This window comes from Thalassophryne amazonica, chromosome 8 (genome assembly GCF_902500255.1).
Source record: "Thalassophryne amazonica chromosome 8, fThaAma1.1, whole genome shotgun sequence".
Lineage (NCBI taxonomy): Eukaryota > Metazoa > Chordata > Actinopteri > Batrachoidiformes > Batrachoididae > Thalassophryne > Thalassophryne amazonica.
In genome coordinates, this window is record NC_047110.1 from 20,956,180 (window position 1) to 20,981,095 (window position 24,916).

General features: G+C 43.1%; 1 protein-coding gene across 2 annotated transcripts in view; it reads left to right on the top strand.

Annotated features, from left to right (window-relative positions):
* LOC117515333 (copine-8-like) overlaps nucleotides 1-24,916 on the top strand; it is a 414,918-nt gene that overhangs the window by 373,176 nt on the left and 16,826 nt on the right. Inside the window, exon 1 of one of the 2 annotated variants that reach the window (XM_034175838.1) lies at nucleotides 12,149-12,348. The exons of the other annotated variant lie outside the window; for it this stretch is intronic. Coding sequence (XP_034031729.1) covers nucleotides 12,199-12,348 — 150 coding nt within the window. The 5' untranslated portion in view covers nucleotides 12,149-12,198. Of the gene's footprint in view, nucleotides 1-12,148; nucleotides 12,349-24,916 lie in introns of those variants that run through there. 2 annotated transcript variants of the gene reach the window in all.

Below are 24,916 nucleotides of genomic sequence, written 5' to 3' on the forward strand. Positions count from 1 at the left end.
GGTGCTGATGACGAGTGACAGCTGTCACTCCTGGTTGCTATGACGCCCTCTCGTGCTTGAAGCCCGCACTTCAAGCAGGGCGCCATCTGGTGGTGGTGGGCCATCAGTACCTCCTCTTCAGCGGCCCACACAACAGTATCGGATCAATACCAAAATTCCCGGTAGCGCCCACCTCCATTGCCCAGTGCTCCTTGATCAATGCAGATACATGTAAATGAGATACAAAGCTATTCCCTGTGTGTTTTGGTGTGCATTTTTAATAATCCTAAACACAGAAAACAGCCATGTTTAAACATTAATTTATAGTGGCCTATTTGAACTAAATGAATCATCCACAGCCTAATGTCCTGGTCACATGGCACTAATGAAGAACAACGAAGCCCAAACAAACAAGAAATCTGGATTTTCGTTAACTTTCAGAGGCATCGTTTAACGTTTGTCCAACTTTGTTCCTGCTGGCGCTTCATCAGAATTTTTAAACTGTTGAAACGACTATTGAACGACAACCTCAATTCGTCCGTATTTTGTTTTGCTTTGGTTTTTGACAGTTTCTTATCGTTTGCTTAGTTTTTGTAACATTAGCATTTCGTTTGACTTTCATCCAGTTTCCTTCAAACTCCCAAGTCTGCCATTTTGAGCAAAGATTGACGAACGCAACGATATCTGAACAAATTAATAACTAAAGCTTCAACGAGCTGAACGAAACATTCTTGTATTGCTCATGAATTGTTCATTTTTGGGATGAAAAAGCAATGTTTTCTTACAGAAACAATAGCACTAAGAATGTTTTATCAACTATTTTAATTATTTATGTATTTCATTCTGTTTGAGTTCGCTTGATTCACAGGCTTTTCAGTGATGGGAAGAGTGCAGGATCTTTCACCCACCTTTTCTCAATGATTTTTGACATTTTGACTTTTTATCCTTCATCCAGCTATGGCTGTGTACTGTGAGACTGGGGCTTAAATAAAATTAAATGGGACAGTATCATGTATTCTGTTTCGCTCTTTAGTCAAAAGTGGCACATAATAATTTAAGACTGTAGTTATGCTTTGGTTATGTTGGACAGATTTAATCAGTATTTCAATTTCAATTCAAATCAAATCAATTTTATTTATATAGCGCCAAATCACAAGGCAAGGCCATACAATAATTACGGAAAAACCCCAACGGTCAAAACGACCCCCTGTGAGCAAGCACTTGACAACAGTGGGAAAGAAAATCTCCCTTTTAACAGGAAGAAACCTCCAGCAGAACCAGGCTCAGGGAGGGGCAGTCTTCTGCTGGGACTGGTTGGGGCTGAGGGAGAGAACCAGGAAAAAGACATGCTGTGGAGGGGAGCAGAGATCAATCACTAATGATTAAATGCAGAGTGGTGCATACAGAGCAAAAAGAGAAAGAAACAGTGCATCATGGGAACCCCCCAGCAGTCTAAGTCTATAGCAGCATAACTAAGGGATGGTTCAGGGTCACCTGAACTGAATTCACAAGCAGGTTAAATAAATGGACTGCATTTATATACCGCTTTTCCATCTGCATTAGACGCTCAAAGAGCTTTACAATTATGCCTCACATTCACCCATTCATACACCGATGTCAGGGTGCTGCCATGCAAGGTGCTCACTACACAACGGGAGCAACTTGCCCAAGGGCCCTTAGTGATTTTCTGGTCAGGCTGGGATTTGAACCAAGGATCCTCTGGTCTCAAGCCCAACGCTTAACCACTAGACCGTCACCTCCCCATAAGAAGGTTTCATTTCACTCTGTTTTACTGGACAGAATAGTGATGAGAGAGCTGTTATGGATGTGTGCAGAAAACCTATGTAATCCAGAAAAAAACAACCCCAGTTTTTCCAAAATGTCTCTCATTCCTCAAAGGAAGGTGAAGCTGCCCTCAGGAATCCCGATTCGCCCACGCCTCCAGCAAGCGAGGTACCGCTGATATGTCTCTGTTTCTCTGCATCCATCCGTTTCTGATTTCAGTGCTGTTTGGCCTCCAGGTGGCTTTGCCTCCCTTTAGGGAATCATAAGTGTCAGAGGCTAATCAGTAAGAAGATGAAATGATGTTTACCAGAAGGGAGAAAAAACATATCAAAAGAGAGTGAAGAAACTGTCATAGAACAAATCAGTATAGTTTTCTCTCAGTTGGAAGACAATAGTGGACAGTACAAACGTCATGTAATTTTTTTCACGTATTCTTGGTGAGTGATGTGCTGGCAAGCTCGCTGCTTATTTACCCCATTTACACCTGCCGTTAAAAAGGGTTTTTAGTGATCGGATTCAATTCGGGCAGTGCTGGGATCACATGGAATGGGAGTATACTAAATCAAAAATGCATTGAGGATGGATCGTGAACAGCAGTCTTCAATTCACCTACAGAAACTGCATGAGCAGGACCAAATTGTCAGTCCAGGGCCCCCATCTCTCTCCTTTTGTTTGGCCTTGGTTTCAGAGTTGTATTTTTCTCTGTAAGTGGTAATTGATGGCTTGAGTTAATAAAATACATTACTGTTGGGGAAAGTGAATGCACGGATCCACGCCAGGGGGCGTAAATGAACGGTCAATAGAGTTTCCAAATAAATACAATTTATTTTGCAAATGTACACAATCAATCAAATATGCTTTAGTCTGTCAATCCAAAAACGGTGACGCGTGGGCAGGCCCGAGGGTAGGAGACGCCTATCCAGAGAAGAGCCGAGACCCACGAAGTTCCACCGCCAAAGGAGACCTGCAACACACCTGAGCCGCCAAGTCCTGAATCCCCAGGTGGCCACCGCTCCAGCTGTCAGACCCGGTACTGCTGGCAGGAACAAACACAGGTTAAGGTGGGTGTGTGTACACCCAGCAAACAGTCAGCAACTCACAGAAATCCTCCTGGAGGAATAAATCCAGATACTCCCAGAGTGCAGAGCAAAACTGGAGAATGTGCAGTGTCAATTGTTATACTTAGTAAGTCAGAAATGAGGAGTGGAGACGCCAACTCCTCCAACTTCCACAAACCCGGCTACAAGCTGCAAGTATAAGTCACAACTGCAAAGACTTCAGTAACAATGAATGTGCGTACGGCACAAAATGGCTGAGTAGGTTTACCTGAAAGGTAAACAGATAACTCGGCAGAGTTATGGTGTCTCTCCCAGGCTTTTATGGCTGAGGTGATGGGTGTTGATGACTGACAGCTGACAGCCAACAAGGTGCACCTGGTGATCCAACCAGGCCACTGCGCCCTCTGGTGCCTGAAACCCGCCAACAGGCAGGGCGCCCTCTGGTGGTGGGCCAGCAGTACCTTCTCTTCGGCGGCCCACAACACAACAGGACCCCCACCCCCCCCACCCCAACGGGCGCCAAGACCAGGCTTGTCTGGGTACTGCTTGTAGAAGTCCGCCAGGAGGGCGGGATCCAAGATGAAGCTCCTCTTCACCCAGGAGCGTTCTTCTGGGCCATATCCCTCCCAGTCTACCAGGTACTGGTACCCCCGACCCCTCCGACGTACATCAAGGAGCCTTCGTACGGTCCAAGCTGGCTCGCCGTCGATGATGCGGGCAGGAGGCGCCGCCGGTCCGGGGGTGCAGAGGTCCGAAGTGTGGTATGGTTTGATCTTTGACACATGAAACACCGGATGTATCCGCAGTGAAGCTGGGAGCTGGAGCTTCACCGCACTGCGGTGGGGCTGATGACCTTGAGGATTTTAAAGGGTCAGATGAACTGGTCGGTGAGTTTTGGTGAGTCCGTATGCAGAGGTATGTTTCTGGTTGATAGCCAAACTTCCTGCCCAGGCTGGTAAGCTGGGGCCGGGGCTCGTCGGTGGTCTGCATCGTCCTTAGCCCGCATCCGGGCTCTCAAGAGAGCAGAGCGGGCAGTCTTCCACACCCGACGGTATCTCCTGAGGTGGGCCTGGACTGAGGGCACCTCGACCTCTCCCTGTATGGCAGGAAACAATGGGGGCTGGTACCCCAAACATACCTCAAAGGGGGAGAGGCCAGTAGACGATGAGACTTGGCTGTTGTGGGCATACTCGATCCAGGCCAGATGTTGATTCCAGGCCGTCGGGTGCACAGCAGTAACACACTGCAAGGCCTGCTCTAAGTCCTGGTTTGCCCGCTCTGTTTGGCCGTTGGTCTGGGGGGTGGTACCCGGACGACAGGCTCGCCGTGGCCCCCAGCGCCCTACAGAATACCTCCAGACTTGCAAGGAGAACTGAGGACCACGGTCTGAAACCATGTCAGTTGGGATACCATGCAGACGCACGACGTGGTAGACCAGGAGGTCTGCAGTCTCCTGAGCCGTTGGGAGCTTCAGGAGGGCCACGAAGTGGGCCGCCTTGGAAAACTGGTCCACTATCGTCAAGATGGCAGTCATTCCCTGGGACGCAGGGAGGCCCGTGACAAAGTCCAGGCCGATGTGGGACTAGGGGCGACGAGGCACGGGTAGCGGCTGGAGGAGTCCCTTCTCTGGTTGATGAACTGCCTTGCCCCTGGCACAGGTGGTACAGGCCCGGAAGTAGTCCCAGGTGCCGGCTTTGACCGACGCCCACCAGAACCGCTGCCAGACCACTGCCACGGTTCTTCGCACCCCTGGATGGCAGGAGAGCTTGGAACCGTGACAGAAGTCCGATAAGGCAGTCTGAGCGTCTGGTGGGACGTACAGCCTATTTGGTGGTCCACCTTCGGGATCAGGCTGTCGCGTCAGGGCCTCCCTGACCACGTCCTCCATGTCCCATGTGAGGGCGGCGACGACAGTGGATTCCGGCAGGATGGTATTAGGTGGATCCAACAGCTTCGCTCCAATTTCTTCTTCATGCACCCGGGACAGTGCGTCAGACCTAAGGTTTTTGGTCCCGGGGCGATATGTGATCTTGAAATTGAAGTGTCCGAAGAATAGTGACCAACAGGCTTGCTTGGGGTTCAGACGCTTAGCGGTCTGGATATATTCCAGGTTCCGATGGTGAGTGAGAACCACAAATGGGACCACAGCTCCCTCCAACAGATGTCTCCACTCCTCAAGGACCTCTTTCACCGCCAGGAGTTCCCGATTGCCAACGTCATAGTTCCGCTCAGCGGGAGTTAACCTGCGGGAGAAATAGGCACAGTGTTGGAAGTCTCACAGGACATGTTGTAACATGCCCAGCTCTTACACAATTTCTCGGATACTCACTCGACTGAAAAGCCACCGAAAGCCGTCTGAATAGTCCAAATGGTTTCCAACACTGAGGTACTTTTTGTTCTGCGCCATTAGTGGCTCCGTCTCGACGCGCAAATTCCTCTACACGTCTTTCATTACACAATCTCCTGTAACAGTGGAATGTGCCAAAAAGTGCTGATGTCCACCTCTTCTGCAATTTCTCTGGTAGTCAGACGACGTCCCGGATCAACACAGCGTTCACTTTGGAAATGATCTGTTCGTTTCAGCTTGTCGATGGCCGCTCGGAGCGCGGCGCGCCCTCCGCCATTGTGCGCCGTCTTTAAACTGGTTGTAACACTCCTTAATCTGTATGATTCCCATAGGATCCTCACCGAAAGCCATCTGAATCTTTCGAATGGTTTCCACCTGGCTGTCTCTCACAGTTTCTGGAAAAATTTGATTCAGCGCTGCTCCAATTGTTCAGACATTTTCCTCGCAATGAAAATCCGACGAGGGGGGAGGACCAGTGTTCACACAAAGCCTGCTCACAGGCGAATGACGCAACCAACGGGCGTGAAAAAAATCACGCATGCGCACGAAGGTTCAAGGTTGGCTCATGCAAGTACACGTGATTCAAATCCATCAGGTTTTTGAAAAAAATAAAAAGGTCCGATACTTTTCTAACAGACCTCGTATATGTCATCCCAACTAAATTAAATTACATTATCTTGCATGGATGTGCTTTATTTGAGTTGGGGCTAAACATATTTATTAGCTGTACATCTCCTCCACTACCTTTCAAATTGCACACAAGTTCAAGATCTTTGCATCCTAAGCCTGGCGGTGGGATGGGCTCTCGCATGTTCCAGAGTTCAGGGTTAGGGTTATGATGATGTATTTAAATGCTCATTATACTGTCAGCAGTACTGCTCAGGGTCTCTGCGTTAAGCCTCACTGTTAAACCGCTGTGCATTTGTCAGTGACAATTTAACACCAACCACAAATCAATGCACTTTTTTGCAGTTCAGTAATTTTCTTTTTAAGATTCCCGGCTGTGCAGCTTTGGAAACATCATTACATCCTAAGAGAGATGGATGGCTTTCTTGATGCCCTTCAAATCATGTACAGGGAATTCCTTTGCTGCAGTAATTCAGGTATTATGCAAATGTTATTACATTATTTCTGGCTGGGATAATACGAGTAAGCAATTCAAAGTTTTTCACATCCGAGTTGCTTATTGGTGCGAAATTAGAAAGATGTGCTAAACCATGACAACCGTCATCTTTTTATAATGAGATGGGGGTTTTCAAACATAATAATGAGAAGAAAGTCCCTCATGCACATAACAGTATCCATCAATATTAGAAGCTGTGTACACGATGATACACCATATTTTTCAAATATGATACTAACTTATAGTGCACATTTACTGAAGATTTGCCAGACAGCCAGAATGTGACTGATATTAATCAGATAAATGACCACGTTGGTTACAGGTTTTGGACTTTGGTGTCTTCATTTTTATCTGCATTTGAGGAAGACAGTAAATATTATTTCTCAGCAACATCTGGTTAATGTTGACATTGATTCATTCATTCATTGCCATGGCTTCATAGATGTTCCAGGGTCAGCAAGAAAACTATCTAATTAGTAGAGCCCGACCGATATGGATTTTTTGAGGCCAATGCCAATAATGATATTTGGATGAAAAAAATGCCGATAACTGATAAATGATCTGATTTGCAGATAAATCAGCTGATATTATTATTATTTTTTTATGAATAAAATGTTATTTTTTGGACCCTTAACAAAAAAGGTATGAGCTAAAAGCTGAAGCTTTGTCCTCATATTGATTAACTTTATAACAGAGAAGAATTTTCAAGTTCAAAAAATGCAATCAAGAATTAAACCTTTGTGAAATTAGCAAATACTCGTACATATCCTTAAAAAGAGTTGAGAAATACATCTGATCTTGTACCTCTTGTTGCTGCAACTTAGATATAGGTTCAGAATAAGGATATAGATCCTTATAAACTTACTTGTATGCTTTTGTCAGCCGATCAGTGCAGTGTGACGGCGAACTACGGGGGCCGGTGATGAACACATTTAAGCAGGGGTGTAAGCAGCTCTCAGTTGAATGGAGTCAGAGCTCCATCTACTGGACAAACAGTGCAAGGACGTTTTACATTGCCAACACAAACATTATTTCAGTAACTGTTCTGTTTATGAGAAATTATCGGCGTTCTATCTGCAAAATTTTGTCCAATAGTGAGTACTTTGAAAAGGGCTCATATCGACCGATAATATCGGCTGGCCGATATATCGGTCGGGCTCTGCTAATTAGTGAGGAACAGCAGTTAGGTTTGCAGCAGACCACATTTTATTTAAAATGTGGTCAGCTGTTTCTGAGTAAAAAATGGATGTGGTACATGCTTTTGTTGGAGAAAATAAAACTTCTGGGGCTGTAGGTGATCCTCCAGCCTGGAGATGATTCTTTTTGGGGGTTTCGTGATGAAATTGGCTTGACAGGCAGCATACAAATTTAGAGGATGGCACATGTTATGAAGGTAAAGTCAGGTCTGGGAGCATGCGCTGGTGCCACGTGTTACCACATCTACCACACCACCTAACCATAGCTACTTTCGGGGTAAAGATGGACTGTTTGTCTGTTTGGGTGGTTACATATTAGGGCCAAGCAACAGCCTCTGGTGCTGAAAAAGGAAACCATTGTGGAAGTGGTATATCTTGCAGTTCCTTGAATGACTGCTTGAAGTTGCCTCCAAATGTGAGACATTTCCCATAGATGCCCATGTTAAAATGTCAAACTTTACATCGTTTACAGCCTGGCCAAAAAATAGTTTTGGTCTGTATATCTAGTTTTCCCTCTCATGACACCTGTATGGATGGATGGATGGATGGATGGATGAGCTTTATTATCATTGTCATTACAAGTGCAACAACAACAAGATTACGTCCACACTCAAATTGCCACAGACAAGATACAGCAATTAATCCACAATTATTACTTGTTTACCGTAATAATGGCACACATCAGAATTAAGACAACACATATACATTTGACATTGTTTATGTGCACTAAACTTGAAACAGTCCGTTTTCAGAAATGAGGTTGTGAGAGTGGGGGAGCCGCTGCAACAGGAGTCGCGCCGCCATCAGCTTGGGGGGAACGGGGACCTGCCGCAGCTAAAACTGCACAGCCCCCAGAGGGGAGAAGGGGTGGCATGAGCGGTGGCCGGGATGGGGTGTGTGATGGGGGCAGGAGGGGAGGTAGGAGGGGAAGTGGAGCATGCTTCAGTCTTTGTCCATGTGTGTCAGTTACTGTCCTTGTACTGGAGTTAGAGAGATAAGGAGGCAGCCAATGTTCCCCAAGGCCGTAGAGATTCTTCTGGAGGAAAACAATGGGGCATTTTATCCTTCAGAGGCTGATAAGCCTGCCTTGTTTGTAGTTGAGCAGTGAAAAACACTTTTCCAGCTTCACGTGAACAAACCAGATCCCAAATTATGAAAATTCTCTGGTCTCTGAAATCTTCACCTTCTCCTGCAAGGTGAGCATTTGCTCCGAGATGTTATCCAATTTGCGTCCGAGTTCAAGGGTTAACACAGTCCGAGAATGCATTGCCTTGCCCAACTCATTAATCATGACGGACAAGCGAGGGGTCGTGATTTTGGCGGCAGCCGTCTTGCCAATTTTTTGGTAGGTCAGGGCAGCACATAAGCCAATAAGTACCAGCCCTCCTACTATGAAACCAAATATGAATAAATCCTCGATCTCCTCCATAGAGAATGGCACAAAGCATGCGACATTCCACATCTCCCAGGCTTTGAGAACATAGCCCGCAGTGTAAGTTCCATCTGGGCATGCAGGGTCCCCCGGCCCTGATCTTCTTGTGGAAAAAATGGTGTCAAAAGCGTTCAGAGACCAGCTGATTAATTCCATGGTTAATCCAATATAGTTTGAAGAATTCACAGTCTGGTGAAGTAGGGACTTTGAAGGTTGGAGCAGAGATAGAGGAGAGAGGAGGAGATGCGACTGCCCTCACATCTCCTCCTCTCTCAAAGCATCATCTTACGTATGAACCATCATCGTTCGGGTGCCAACGGCTGGGTGAAGGCGAGGCATGTCCACATTCTGGCTGATGCGTGACATCATCCTCATCAGAAGCTGCAATTTCCTGCGGGAGGCAGGGGGGAGGAGGAGCTTGCAGAGCTGCAGGGCCTTGATAGCAACGCGCTCACAGCGAAGCTAGAGAAGGCTGTTCTCAGGTATCGGTGGGATACTACTGTACATGGGGAGATCGAAAACAACAACAAAAAGCACATCGGGTTAAGCTATTTTAAACCATAAACCAATGAATAGTTAGGGTATGGTCGATTTGAGTAGTGTGCCAGGTACAGACAGTCACTGCTAGCAGAGGCTGCTCTGGAATCAAACATGTTTCTCCTTTCTGGCCATTTTATTGCAAATATCTTAGATGATACGGCTTACTGTGGAGTTAATTATACCAATGGGCCATCAAAGATTAAGGTGCTCCAGTATTCCCTTTAAGTGAAATTTTAGCATAATTTAATGTATATGTTAGTATGTTAGCATTAATGAGCAGGTAGGTTGGTAACATTAGGTCCACTGATCTTGCAATAGTTACTAAAACTAATGCTGGTCATATGCTTTAATAAGTGCACCCAAGCCTCCCAACACATTATGAAAACCACTGTCCATGCATTCACCAAACACCCAAATCAAGATTAGCCTGTTAACCTTAGCTTCATTTGTTTGATGAGGCCTTCATTTGTCCCACGCAGGTCACAAATTGCCCACGCTCCACCTCTTTACGCATTTATGAATTGGCCTGGAGTTAGGCGGCGTTAGGCACAACATTTGGATCCACCCTATTTGAGCTTCAAAACTGCTCTTCAGGAAACCTATGGGTGATCTCATGGAGGGTTTGTCCAGTATACAAGGTGCATTCAAGAAGTATATAAGCTTTGGCTGTGAAAAAAGCAGTTACTCACCTGGGGGGTCTGAAATCCTAATCCCCTTCAAAATAGTCTTCTTGGGACTGCACACACACTTGAATCAACAGTTCTGTCATTGATGGAAGCATTTCTGAAAGTCCTCGGGAGAGTTAAGGAAAGCAATCAACATGACTTTGACCTTGCTGTTGCAGCTGCCATGCTTTCTTTGACCTCTGCGATGTTGGATGTTTCCATAAAATTTGGTTTCCATGACGCATCAGTAAACACGTCTCAGCACCAGTGGTTACTGTGTTCAGGAAGTTGGGGTCACTGTTTGTGCATTCCAGCATGTCCTGTGAAACTTCCAAACACAGTTGCTTCTGCTCCACCATTAGAAGCTTCAGCACAAATTTTGCTAACACTCTCTGCATACCCAAATTCTCAGTCAAAATGGAATGTACCAAACCTGTGCTTATCAGCATCCCGACCGCATGTTCATAGATGGTGACACAACGGCCGTCCATGACCAAAGTCTGTATTCCGTTAATCACTTGGTCATTTCAGCTTGTAGATGGCCTACCAGAACATGTGTTGCACTGCACTGACTACATTTACATGCAGCCAATAACCCTTTCATAACCCTTTCATAACCAGAATATTAGCAATAACCCGGTTGCGCACAGCCATGTAAATGCTCGCAAAAACCCGAATATGCTCATATTCCGGTTTTTCAAAACCCGAATATGACCCCTGGGTTACTCCTTTTCTAACCCGAATATCAGGTCATATAAACGCGCATCGGAATATCCCCATAGAAAGGAACATTATTTTGTGTTCTGCGCATGTCCTACCGCAAGTAATCTTGGTCTTTTGAGTACGGAAACTACTTGTATGCGGCGTGCACAACACACCGGACACCACAGAAGCAGAAGTAAACAAGCGTGGGGAAATCCAGACGCAGCAGCACAGCACCACACTTTTGGAGCGAGGAGGAAACCGAGTACTTTATTAGTATCGTGAAAGACATGAATATAATGTCTTTTATTGATGGTAGAAAGTACCGAGATAGCGACATTTACAAGAAAGTGGCCGAAAAGTTACGCGAAGCAGGATTTGTATGAACGCCAGACCAAATCAAGCACCGGTGGAAGACGTACGTCGCTGTTTTTATTGTTAGATTGTTTAGATGGGGATATTCCAAATGATACCAGTGACCATGTATACAGGAGTAACTCTGTCTGCTTAAGCATGTAAATGGGTTATTCCTAATGATTCAGAAACCGGAATATTGACCTTATCCCGAATATTAATGGCATGTAAACATAGCCACTGATATTTGCCTATTTTTGAAGTGGTTATACTGCTCTTTTATTTGCTCATGGCATCATCACCAAAAGCCTGCTGAATCTTGTGAATGCTTTCCACTTGGGTATCACCAAGTATTTGGCAAAATTTCATGCAATGCCTTTGCTCAAGTTGTTCCATCATGTTATAGCAAATGAGAATCCGAAGGGTGCTCAGCACACGCGTCCACTCTAAGACTGACTGCTAGCGACTGATGTGCTCTGCAGATGAGAAAAAATTCACACTTGCACAAGAAAATTCCCTACACCTCCCCACCAAATGACAACTCACATGCTTTATTTGTTTCCATGGGATAAAATAAGGTTGGACACTTTTTGAATGCACCTTACTTACAGTCTATGATCAAGACCCAAAGTGCCCCCAGACCTGACTTGATGGTTTTAACATTACAGTCAAATGCAGGGGTTTGAATTCCAGTCATACCCTTTTTTGCCTAGAAATGTAGGACCATTTGAACAAGTAGCTTGAATTTAGTTCAGACAGAGCAGTCATAGCCTTTATCATCAAAATTAAAGGACAGCCCACAGCTGGAGGGTACATCATTACCAAACTGCAGTCCAGTGGTGCCCACTGAGGTTTCAGACAACTACTGAGATGATTTCTTTTTCCATTGCAGCTGTATTTATGTAGTAATATGACTCACGGCCCAGAGGGGTGCCGCCATAGTTACAGTCTGAGCCTGATGTGTGTTCTACCGTTGGGTTTTCAGGCAACCCGTCCCAGCCCACCTCGCTGCACTACATGAGCCCGTACCAGCTGAACGACTACGCCATGGCGCTGCGGGCTGTTGGAGAAATCATCCAGGACTACGACAGCGATAAAATGTTCCCTGCACTGGGCTTTGGTGCCAAACTGCCTCCTGATGGACGGGTCTCCCATGAGTTTGCTCTGGTGAGGAGGCGGCTTTTTCCCATTAATTTCTCCATTCATACATCAAACAAGCCACCTGTCTCCATCACGGAGATAAACACCGTATACACTGTAAACATAGATCATTCCTTTCCCCTTCCATAGCTTAAAACTTCAAACACAAAACTTATTTAGACTATGATGAAGCTTTCTCTCTACCTGACCTTACACATAAACAAACGTGCTTTTTCGTTGAGTCCACATAATTAGTGCAACAAAAGAAAAGAAGAAAATTATAACCTTCAGTTTGGACATCATGTAACATTGTGAGTCAATTTCTAGAAGCTGTCCTACATTAATATCACAGTTCCAAGAGGAACACCATAAAACCCATCTATCCTCTTATTAAAAAAAACATCAATGACATCATCAGTCCATAGAAAAATATTTGAAAGGTAACCCTTTTTTTGAACTCCATCAAAGAAACAAATATATTACTTGTGTTTTTATCTGGTGTTTATTCCACCATGATTATTAAGCTAATGCTTGTCTGCCAACTTTGTTACGTTTACCAAGGATGTAATAGAATCATCAGCGTTTATTTGTTTTTTCTGTCTATTAGCAGGATTACGTCAAAACTACTGCCCAGATTTTTCAGACATTTTTACCACAGATAGATATTAGATCATAGAAGACTCCATTAAATTTTGGAGGTGATCCAGAGCCGGATCTGGATTCTGGATCAAGATTTCAGTTTATAGGAGGAGGACTTCCGGGTCACGAATGGAGTAGACGCTCGTCGCTCGTGCTCCCGCAACATCTCAATGTAAATTAATATTTAACAAGAACTGTGTGTTTACATAGCAGCGTTGGCTTTTACTACCAATCTACTACTGCCTGAAGTCTGAATGGCGGCGAAGTCAGCCAGGAAAGACGGGAAAAAAGATGACGAGTCGGCAGGTGCTAACATGGCAGCCCTGGCTAAGCTACTGGAGGAGCATAAAGCAGCCCTCTCCGCTGAGTTTAAAATGGCCATGATCTCCCTTGAAACTAAGCTAGACTGTGTTCAAACAACCATCTCCGACCACGGACAGAGACTGACTTCCCTGGAAGCCGAAGTGAACCAAATTAGTGACAAGCTGGAGGAGATGGAGGCTAAGCTCGGTGCTCTGGAGCAGGGCTACAACAAGCTAAAGGCTAAGGCTATCGACCTCGAATCTCGCAGCCGACGCAACAACATACAGATAGCGGGAGTGCCTGAGTCTGCGGAGGGCATGCAGCCCACTGCCTTTTTTTCAAAGCTCCTGCTTGAAATCCTTGGTGAAGGGGTTCTGAGCTCGCCCCTGGAATTAGACCAAGCCCACAGAGCGCCGACTGCCAAGCGCTCCGGGGACAAACCACGGCTGGTGATTGCACGGGTTCATAGCTACAGGCTTAAAGAACTGATCGTCCAGGAGGCCCGCAAAAGGAGAGGGAAGCTGTTCTACCAGGGGAAACCGGTGGCAATTTTTGAGGACTACTGTCCTGAAATTATGGAGCAGCGGACAGCATACCGAGAGGTGATGTCGGCACTTTACCAGCGGGGTTTCAAGCCATCGCTGCTGTACCCGGCCAAATTGAGAATTACAACCAAAGACGGTGGAAGGAAACGCCTCGCCTCTGTGAAGGATGCTGAGGACTTTCTGGCGTCACAGCGCTAAATCTGCAGTGATGTACAGTAACTGTGTGACACCCGTATGACATGACATGTTACGCCGATGCTCTGACCCAAAGCCAGTGTGATTCGACAGCTGATTGTAGCGCCACAGCGCAGCGTATCAGACAGCACAAGTGGTTTCCAGCCGGGTGCCCTTATCGTCGATATCTCCCCCCCCCCTTTTTTTTTAAATAAAATTGTAAAATTATTTTGTTATAAAATAATAATTAAAATATTAATTATAAATAAATTAATATTAATAACAATTTAATAATAATAACTCTAATTAGGGGTCTTCATCTTGGTAGCACCAGCCAACTTAACTCCAAGGACTGGCCATGTCACGTGGCTCCCAGCTAGGTGCTCTCATCACCTCTCTCCCCCCTTTTTTTTTTTTTTTTTACACTAAATTGGTCTCCTTATTTTGGTAGCTCTCGCCTACCCTGTACCAAAACTGAACATGTCACGTGGCTTCCAACTGAGTGCTCCCACCGACCCCCACCCTTTTTATTTATTTATTTATTTATGTTTAATTTTATTTATTTATTTATTTTAATTATTATAAAATAATAATTAAAATATTAATTATTAATTATAAATAAATTAATAAATATTAATAAAAAATTAATAATAATAACTCTAATAAGGGCTCTTCACCTTGGTAGCACCAGCCTACTCAACCCCAAGGATTGGCCATGTTACGTGGCTCCCAGCTAGGTGCTCCCATCACCCCTCCCTTTTTTTTTTCCCTCTTCTTCTTTAAGTGCCTCGTTTGTAGTAGCACTTGTCTACAGTACACCAAGAACAGCGTTCCTGTTTATGTTGGTCTGATTTATGACACATCACCATGCTTATTCGGCTGGCAACTGAGTTCTGGACCTCTCTGTTTGCAAGCCATTGGACAATGTTTACGGGGCAAGTTGCGCCAGAGGAGACATACGGCTTACAGCCCCAGCGGCTATCATGTTTTTTTATCGTTAACATTCTCTTCAACATGTTAAATATTGATTAACTTTCAATCCAGGGAGAAGGAGTAGGTACACAGGGAAGTATATGTATGGAGTAGTGCGTGGGAGAAGTATGCAGCTGCAGTTCGAGTCAGCTGCTTTTTGGGTAGTGCTAAGAAGGTCTGTTCTTTGTTCTTTGGATGTTCTGGGTAGGGTTGGGAGGTGGGGAGAGGGTTCTGTTTTTTACAGCAGGCACACGTGCAGGTCCATCTATTTCTTCTTATCTTCTGTGTGTCGGTACATGCATGTGCATATATGTATGTATATGTATATATTTAGTTTTCCTTCCTTGTCTTTTTCTCATTTAAATGGTAATGGCTAGACAAGTTAATTTGGTGAGCTGGAATGTCAGGGGTCTGAACCATGTTGTTAAGAGGAAAAAGGTGCTAACCCATCTCAGACAATTAAAGGCAGAAATTGTGTTTCTGCAGGAAACTCACCTGCAATCATCTGAGCACTCTTAAGTTATTTTCCAAATGGGCAGGGCAGTGTTTTCATTCTACTTTCTGGGCTAGGGCAAGGGGGGTGGCCATTCTCATGTCTAGGGATGTACTGTTTGAACCAACTCACATCATGGCTGACAGAGATGGCAGGTTCTTAATTGTCTCTGGGAAACTCTTTGATACCAGTGTTGTCCTAGTTAAAATTTATGCTCCAAATGTGGATGATGTCACCTTCTTTGAAAAAACTTTTTCCAAGCTTCCAGAGTTAGACTCACGCTACCTAATCATGGGTGGGGACTTCAATTGCTGGATGGATCCAGTACTAGATCTCCCCTCTTCAAAGCCAGCTATGAGGACTAAGTCAGCCTCGTACATACAATCTTATCTGTCAGAGGGCGGAATCTCCGATGTTTGGCGCCATCTTCATCCTGATGATAGGGCATATTCCTTCTTCTCCCAAGTGCACAATACATTCACCAGGATAGATCATGTTTTTGTGGATGACAAAATTGCTCCCCAAGTCAGCTCATGTGACTATCAGAGTATAGTCATCTCCGACCATGCTGTTCTGACAATGTTAATGAATTTCCCCGGAATCCCAAACCCCTCAAGACATTGGCGATTTAATTCTACACTACTCTCAGATGATAGTTTTATCAAGTTTATAGAGGAACAGATCTCTCTATTTCTTGAAACTAACAATACTCCTGGCATATCTGCACTCTCAGTCTGGGAAGCACTCAAAGCCTATTTGAGAGGCCAAATTATCTCATATACAGCAAACTTGAAAAGAAAATCCCGGAAAGCCCAATCAGACCTCCTATCTGAAATCCATAACACTGACAAGGAGTACGCAAAACACCAAACTCCTGAGCTTTATAACAAAAAGACTGAACTCAAAACCAGATTTGACCTCTTGACAACTGGCCCAATGCCAGTTGGGCCAGCAGTACCTCCTCTTCGGGCGGCCCACACAACAATTTCTTCATACATCTGGCAGAATAAGAAACACAGAGTAAGCAAAGCTGTCCTCCAATGTTTGAAGATCGACGGCGGCATGGGATTACCAAATATGCGCTCCTACTATTGGGCAGCGAATATTCGCTCTCTTGCCTTTTGGTATAAATACAACCTTCGATCGGATGGTCCAGAATGGCTAACAGTCGAGCTGAACTCAGTTCAAAACATGTCACTCTCTGCATTGCTTGGTGCCCCAACAACCCAATACCCAAACAAATAAAGAATCCAGTAGTGCGCTCTGCTTTGAAGGTGTGGACTCAGTTTAGGAGGGCATTCAGTCTTGCCGAAATTTCCATGCTCAGCCCTATTGCATTCAATCGCCTTTTTGCCCCGTCTCAGTACGATACCTCCTTTACGGACTGGCATAAAAAGGGCATCATTTCACTCTCACATCTATTCAAGGGCAGCAGTTTTTCTTCTTTCGATGAACTCTCTGAGAAATTCCACTTGCCCAAAACGCACTTTTTTCATTACTTACAGGTCAGAGATTTTATGCGATGTACCCTACCATGCTTCCCCAACAAACCAGGTGCTAATCCAATTGACACATTTCTCTCCTTTAATCCAACCTTGAAGGGCGTACTCTCTAAACTATACCGGAACATTATTGCACTCTCGGATTTGACACTAGACAGGACCAGAAAGGCGTGGGAACAGGACCTAGGAGGCACGATATCCACCGACCGCTGGGACTTGATCCTAAACTCGATTCATAAATCGTCACTGTGTGCAAGACACTGCCTAATCCAATTCAAAGTGGTCCATAGAGCTCACAGATCAAAGGCGGAATTAGCTAGCATATATCCCGATGTTACCCCGACCTGTGTCAAATGTAAATTAGGTGATGCTGCCCTCTTCCACATGTATTGGTTATGCCCCCATTTACAAACCTTTTGGAGTGAGATTTTTCGCACTCTTTCAAATATCCTGAAACGTGAACTCCATCCAAATCCTATGATGGCCCTATTTGGTACCTTTGGGCCTGACGATCCCCGACTGACTTCGGCGGAGCACCACATGGTCTCCTTCTCTCTCCTGTTGGCCAGGCGGGCCATTTTGCTTAAGTGGAGGGAGGTGACCTCGCCCACACATACTCAATGGCTGAGGGACATTATGCACTGTCTTGCTCTAGAAAAGATGCACTTCTCACTGAAAGGCACTGAGGGTAAATTCTATAAGACTTGGGGATCCTTCCTAACCTACTTTCATGATTCGTACGCGTTGTAAAATACGATTGCGGAGTAGGCCCCTGACATCTAAGTAGCTCAATATCTGAAGAACGACAAGCCTGCTGACTGCTGTGTGTGCCTTAGCTGTATTTCTTTTGGGGGGGGGGGGGGGGGGGGAGCCAGGTTCAACGTCCTACCTCTATCCTGATAAGATCAAGAGGAGTCGTCATACGCTCCTACACAGATGTTGCATAACATTTGGGAGGGTAGAGCACTTAACTGTATTTTCCATACCGGTACCTGCCTAATATTGGGAAGATATGTTCTGTTGTTGTTATTATTGTTATTATATTTGTAATATACAATTCCAAGGTGCATCTGCTGCCTTTTTTTTCTTTTGTTTTTTCCATGTGTGTAGGTACATATATATACATGTATGTATATGTATATATATGTATGTAGGTGCGTGTATGTATATATGTGAATACATTTGCGTTGGGAAATTTAATAAAAAGATTTTGAAAAGAAAAGAAGATTTCAGTTTATATAAGTGTTTAAGGATTATGTCAAAACTACTTTAGGGATCCTCACCAAATTTGCACCACAGATAGATATAAGGGTATGCAGGACATCAGATTATATGTATGCATAAGGGTATGTAGGACAGCACTAAATTCTGGAGGTGATCAGGATCTGGATTCTGGATCAGGATTTCAATTTGTATGCTTCAAAGTTGCACCACAGATAGATATAAGGGTATGTAGGACAGCACTAAATTCTGGAGGTGATCCGGATCTGGATTCTGGATCAGGATTTCAATTTGTATGCTTCAAATTTGCACCACAGATAGATATAAGGGTATGTAGGACAGCACTAAATTCTGGAGGTGATCCGGATCTGGATTCTGGATCAGGATTTCAATTTGTATGCTTCAAATTTGCACCACAGATAGATATAAGGGTATGTAGGACAGCACTAAATTCTGGAGGTGATCAGGATCTGGATTCTGGATCAGGATTTCAATTTGTATGCTTCAAATTTGCACCACAGATAGATATAAGGGTATGTAGGACAGCACTAAATTCTGGAGGTGATCCGGATCTGGATTCTGGATCAGGATTTCAATTTGTATGCTTTACTTTATCAGATTTTGAGGATTACGTCAAAATTACTTAACAGATTTTCATCAAATTTTCAGCACGCATTGGTGTGGGCCTTGGAAGACTCCATTAAATTTTGGAGGTAATCTGTATCTGGATCAGGATTTCACCTTGTAGACATTTTAGGATTACATCAAAACTACTTCACAGATACAACATCACAAAGTAAAACCAAGATCAGGAAGACACTATTTTGTTTCATCTTGTGAATTAAATATCAGATTGCAACATCTTGATCACTCAGACCATTCTGAATCAGTATGCAATTATTACATTGTGTTATGGAATCCAGATCCAGGTAAAATCCGGGTTACAATGTGAATCACATATATATTATTTTGAGTCCTCATCAACCCTTGGAGGATGTCAGAAATCTCAGATTTGGTCTTGTTCCTTCATGCTTTGTCATGTTTCTCTCCAGTGTCAAACCCGTTCCAGTGTGACACACTGTGCTACATTTTGTCTTACATGGAAATGTTTCACATGACAGAAGCTTGATCTGCTCCATCGTTTTAGTGTTTAGTGTGCAGGTTGACATGTTTACTGGCCACCCATTGTCCTTTGTCTGGTCCACTGTTACTTTGAAATGTTCTTCCAGGGATGTTTCCAGCTTTTTTTTTTCTTTTACATGTCCACCTGCTCACTGGTAGTTAGCAGCTTCTGCAGAGGCAGTGAAGCTGAGCCAAAGCACATATGCATGAACAGAACCACTGTGGATTCAGATGAGTCAGCCCATAACTGCATGTGATATATGTATGCAAGCTCCACTTAATCATGTCTATTGTCCGTCCTCGTGGGCGACCAAGCCATGCTAGCCAAGACGTTTTCTCACAGAGATCAGTGGAATGTCCAAAACAAAGAGAAAGGGTATCTGCAGTTTTGTGGGTGTACAACATTCCATTGAAAGCTGCTGATGATCACGCATTAGAAAAAAAACTGAAAAATTAATCAAATGTCTTTGTTTCTGTCTGTCTGTCTTGGATTTGGGGACTTAGGCACAGAAATACTGCAACAACTTTAGTGTTATTCCAATAATCTACTTCATCTTTGGAGAAGCACATTTTTTTTTTCTTTTAGATCTTCTGCAAACATCTCACCACAATTAAATTTCACCAGAATGGGTTTCCAGGTACTTTTTGTTGTTGTTGTTGTAAAGATTAAAAGTGTAGACTGGTTGGCATCGGGGTGTTCTTTATTGATTCTGGGGGAAATAGTTTTAAAGTGTAAACATTTCCTTCAAATAAATGTAACTTTCCCAACGTGCATGAGAGTCTACATCCAGAAATTCCCATCGCTCTGCTCTAGGCCATATCAGTCTTTTAGTTTCTCTCTCTTTTTTTTTTTTTTTTTGTAAATATTCACATTTGATTTTTCTTGTGACCCTTAGGTGGGAATCGCTGGTCAACACGATTTTTCTTGCATTGAGTTTTTCAATGGATTTTGTGTGATTTGGGGGCGCTGAATCAAAATTTGGTGTTAGTTTTTGCCAATCGCATCATATTTTTGAAATATGAAAACAAAAAAATATATATTTTTGCCGATATTTTTTTTTTACTTTGAGTCAAACATATGTTTAAAAATGATAACATTAACCTTACTACTTTGGCAGCTATTTTTCTAACATTGTGGCTAATTCTCGTATCAAGTCTTGAAGCAAAAGCTGCAGCCTCTTCAGCACCATAAACGATATTACACCTCTTTGTCCACATTTTGCGAACCTGGTTTAAAAATCATGCTTTTGAAGCTGCTTTTGTGCATGATAAGTAATCCATCAATATGGAACATGCACATTGCAAAAAAGCATGATGTGATCAGGCCCAGATCCAGACCGGTTTGGACTGAGGCAGTTACATCAGTCAAATTTTTTTATGCATCGTTAGTCATCCATAAAAAAAAAAAATAATCCCTTGAATAATCCCGAATAGTGCCGAACGTATCCCAGCGGGGAACACAGCTGCTTTTCGGTGTTTTCATGTCAACCTATAGTCCGTAAATTAAACAAATTTTCAGTTTCAGAGTCATACGGACGTACAAATAAAGTCGGATATTCAGGGTTTGGTCTGCAGCGGCTCTGTAATCAACCGTTTTTGCAGCACGACTCTACTTTGAAGCCGTGAACCATTGAAGCAATGCTTCAATTCAATGGCTCGTGGCTCTTTGAATCGCTGCTCTTCAGAAGCAGTAAGTCCGCTTCTTAACCCCTCTCAAAATATCCCACTAAAATATTATGATTCACTTTTGTGTGGATTAAAGTCACTAATTGGGACTCTTGTCTTGTTGCAGTCAAGAAACGAGAATCGTCCTCCGTTCCATTTGCACAGCTTCAAACGCTGCGCGGCCGAGACAGAGTCCGCTCGGAATTAATAACTTCAAAATGAATTGCTGCTTTAAATAAAATGACACCTCTTTCCAAATGTTGTAATACAGACAAGAAACTACAATCGACTAAAACGTTTTTTCCTCCCAAAATGAAACGTGCTGTATTTCTTTACAAATTACATCCTGAAGTGAAGCACAGCAGCTGTAAGAGCTCAGCTCAGATATATGGAAAGACATTCATGCCAATAATGTCTGAAAGGAAATGCTTTTGACAAAAACTACAGATTTTGTTTATTCCTATTTATGTCCAGAGATCAAGGATCCACCGTGTAGAGTTTTTTATGTCCAAAGTTTAAGGATCCAGTGACCAATTTCATATTTATTTACTTTAAGACTTAATAAAATGTTCAATTTCAATTCATTTTCAATTTAATCGGCTTATAAAGTGCCAAATCACAACAAAATCTAAATATACTAAAACAAATACATCACAATTGTACACATATCACAATTGTGATATGTGTACAATTGTGATGTATTTGTTTTAGTATATTTAGTCATAGACATGATGAATATTGTTACCTGCTGGACTGTTTCTAATTTTGATTGGTATCAATGGAAAATGTCTTCTGTGAACTGTCTGTATCTCAATATATTATTATTAAGAAATAATGCAGTCATATTTTTATTGATTTTATCAATTGAAAAAAAATCATATATACAATAGATTCAGGTATAACTGAAAGATTTTGGCAATAAATTTGATCTTGTTTACATATCATATTTATACAAATAAGAAGTGTTCACTGTGGTCCATGAAGTATAATAAATATATTAAAAGAAGTGTGACAGTGTATGTTGCACACAAATAAAAGAATGAAGATTATTGAATAACAAGACGCGTATGATTTTTATTTTATCATTGGGAAAAAATGCATCTGTCAGATTTTCACTCTGCATCCAGCCCTGGTGATAGAGTAAATCTGAGCTGAGATTTGGATTCAGCACCCCTAAATTACCCTGAATAGATCTCAAAGTCCATGCAAGAATTTTTTTTTTTGACCACTATTATATTTAGCTGCACTTTTTAACTGACCCAGTTTAAAGAGATATAAACCATACATTTCTTCCATTCGCGGCTTTGCTATTATTATTCCTTTTAGCTATGCTGGAGCTGAAGATTAAAAACATTTTAACTTTCACTTTGATACACTGTGTTAAAATTCATGGAGGCCCTGTGTGTACCACCAAGGTAAAAGCGTGTAAAGCAGCCTGTCTTGACTGCATTTAACACTCTTATTGGCACATTTTTCAAACGGTTAGCTGGGCGATGTTAAATCAATGACCGTTACCCTCCGTGCTGTGTAAGCTATCTGTTAATGGCTGCTGCTAAGTGCTCTAGGATGGTCCTGAAGGAGGAAAAACTCATCTGTTTGAACTGCTTCTGTTCATTTGTTCCCATAACTGACATTTACACTCAACAAAAATATAAACGCAACACTTTTGGTTTTGCTCCCATTTTGTATGAGATGAACTCAAAGATCTAAAACTTTTTCCACATACACAATATCACCATTTCCCTCAAATATTGTTCACAAACCAGTCTAAATCTGTGATAGTGAGCACTTCTCCTTTGCTGAGATAATCCATCCCACCTCACAGGTGTGCCATATCAAGATGCTGATTAGACACCATGATTAGTGCACAGGTGTGCCTTAGACTGCCCACAATAAAAGGCCACTCTGAAAGGTGCAGTTTTGTTTTATTGGGGGGGATACCAGTCAGTATCTGGTGTGACCATCATTTGCCTCATGCAGTGCAACACATCTCCTTCGCATAGAGTTGATCAGGTTGTCAATTGTGGCCTGTGGAATGTTGGTCCACTCCTCTTCAATGGCTGTGCGAAGTTTCTGGATATTGGCAGGAACTGGTACACGCTGTCGTATACGCCGGTCCAGAGCATCCCAAACATGCTCAATGGGTGACATGTCCGGTGAGTATGCCGGCCATGCAAGAACTGGGACATTTTCAGCTTCCAAGAATTGTGTACAGATTCTTGCAACATGGGGCCGTGCATTATCCTGCTGCAACATGAGGTGATGTTCTTGGATGTATGGCACAACAGTGGGCCCCAGGATCTCATCACGGTATCTCTGTGCATTCAAAATGCCATCAATAAAATGCACCTGTGTTCTTCGTCCATAACAGACGCCTGCCCATACCATAACCCCACCGCCACAATGGGCCACTCGATCCACAACATTGACATCAGAAAACCGCTCACCCACACGACGCCACACACGCTGTCTGCCATCTGCCCTGAACAGTGTGAACCGGGATTCATCCGTGAAGAGAACACCTCTCCAACATGCCAAACGCCAGCGAATGTGAGCATTTGCCCACTCAACGACGAGCATGCAGATGAGCTTCCCTGAGACGGTTTCTGACAGTTTGTGCAGAAATTCTTTGGTTATGCAAACCGATTGTTTCAGCAGCTGTCCAAGTGGCTGGTCTCAGACGATCTTGGAGGTGAACATGCTGGATGTGGAGGTCCTGGGCTGGTGTGGTTACACGTGGTCTGCGGTTGTGAGGCTGGTTGGATGTACTGCCAAATTCTCTGAAACGCCTTTGGAGACGGCTTATGGTAGAGAAATGAACATTCAATACACGAGCAACAGCTCTGCTTGACATTCCTGCTGTCAGCATGCCAACTGCACTCTCCCTCAAATCTTGTGACATCTGTGGCATTGTGCTGTGTGATAAAACTGCACCTTTCAGAGTGGCCTTTTATTGTGGGCAGTCTAAGGCACACCTGTGCATTAATCATGGTGTCTAATCAGCATCTTGGTATGGCACACCTGTGAGGTGGGATGGATTATCTCAGCAAAGGAGAAGTGCTCACTATCACAGATTTAGACTGGTTTCTGAACAATATTTGAGGGAAATGGTGATATTGTGTATGTGGAAAAGGTTTTAGATCTTTGAGTTCATCTCATACAAAAACCAAAAGTGTTGCGTTTATATTTTTGTTGAGTGTACATGTCCTCTATGATTGGAAACAGCTTCCCACAGGTTTTTTTATTTCATTTGTTTTTGTACTGAGCAAAACAGAGGATTTTGGCATCAGTGCAGCCTCTTTTTACAGCAACTCCCCCCCCCCCCCCCCCCCACCATGGAAAAATAAACAAACAAAACCTCTTATTTTATAATTATCGTCAGTTCATTGATTTGGGATTTTTGCACATTGTTAAAGTTTACATCTTGTTAATGCCGTTTGTTCTTTTATTATTGGAATTTATTTTCTTTATGCTTTGATTCCTGTGAAAGTCCTGTATAAATAGTTACTCACTGAAAAAAGAGAACAGTTGAACCAACTTAAAAAAGCGTTACAATTGGTGAAACCTGAATGAATTAAGTTGTTTGAACTTAAGTTTGTAAATTTAAGTTCAACAACTTAATTCATATATACTATAAATTAATAGAAATACTTACTCACTAAAAAAAGAGAATAGTTGACCCAACTTTAAAAAGCGTTGCAATTGGTAAAACCTGAATGAATTAAGTTGTTTGAACTTGAGTTTGTAAATTTAAGTTCAACAACTTAATTCATTCAGGTTTCACCAAATGTAACAGTTTTTAAAGTTGGTTCTTTTTTTCTGTGCTGTAATTATTATCATGAATTACAAACTCATGATTTTTTTTTTTGGTATATAATTTGCAGGCCCTCCCAAACTCGTAAAAAAAATCTGCAATTTATACTCCGGAAAATATGGTACTTGTATTTAAACAAACACCT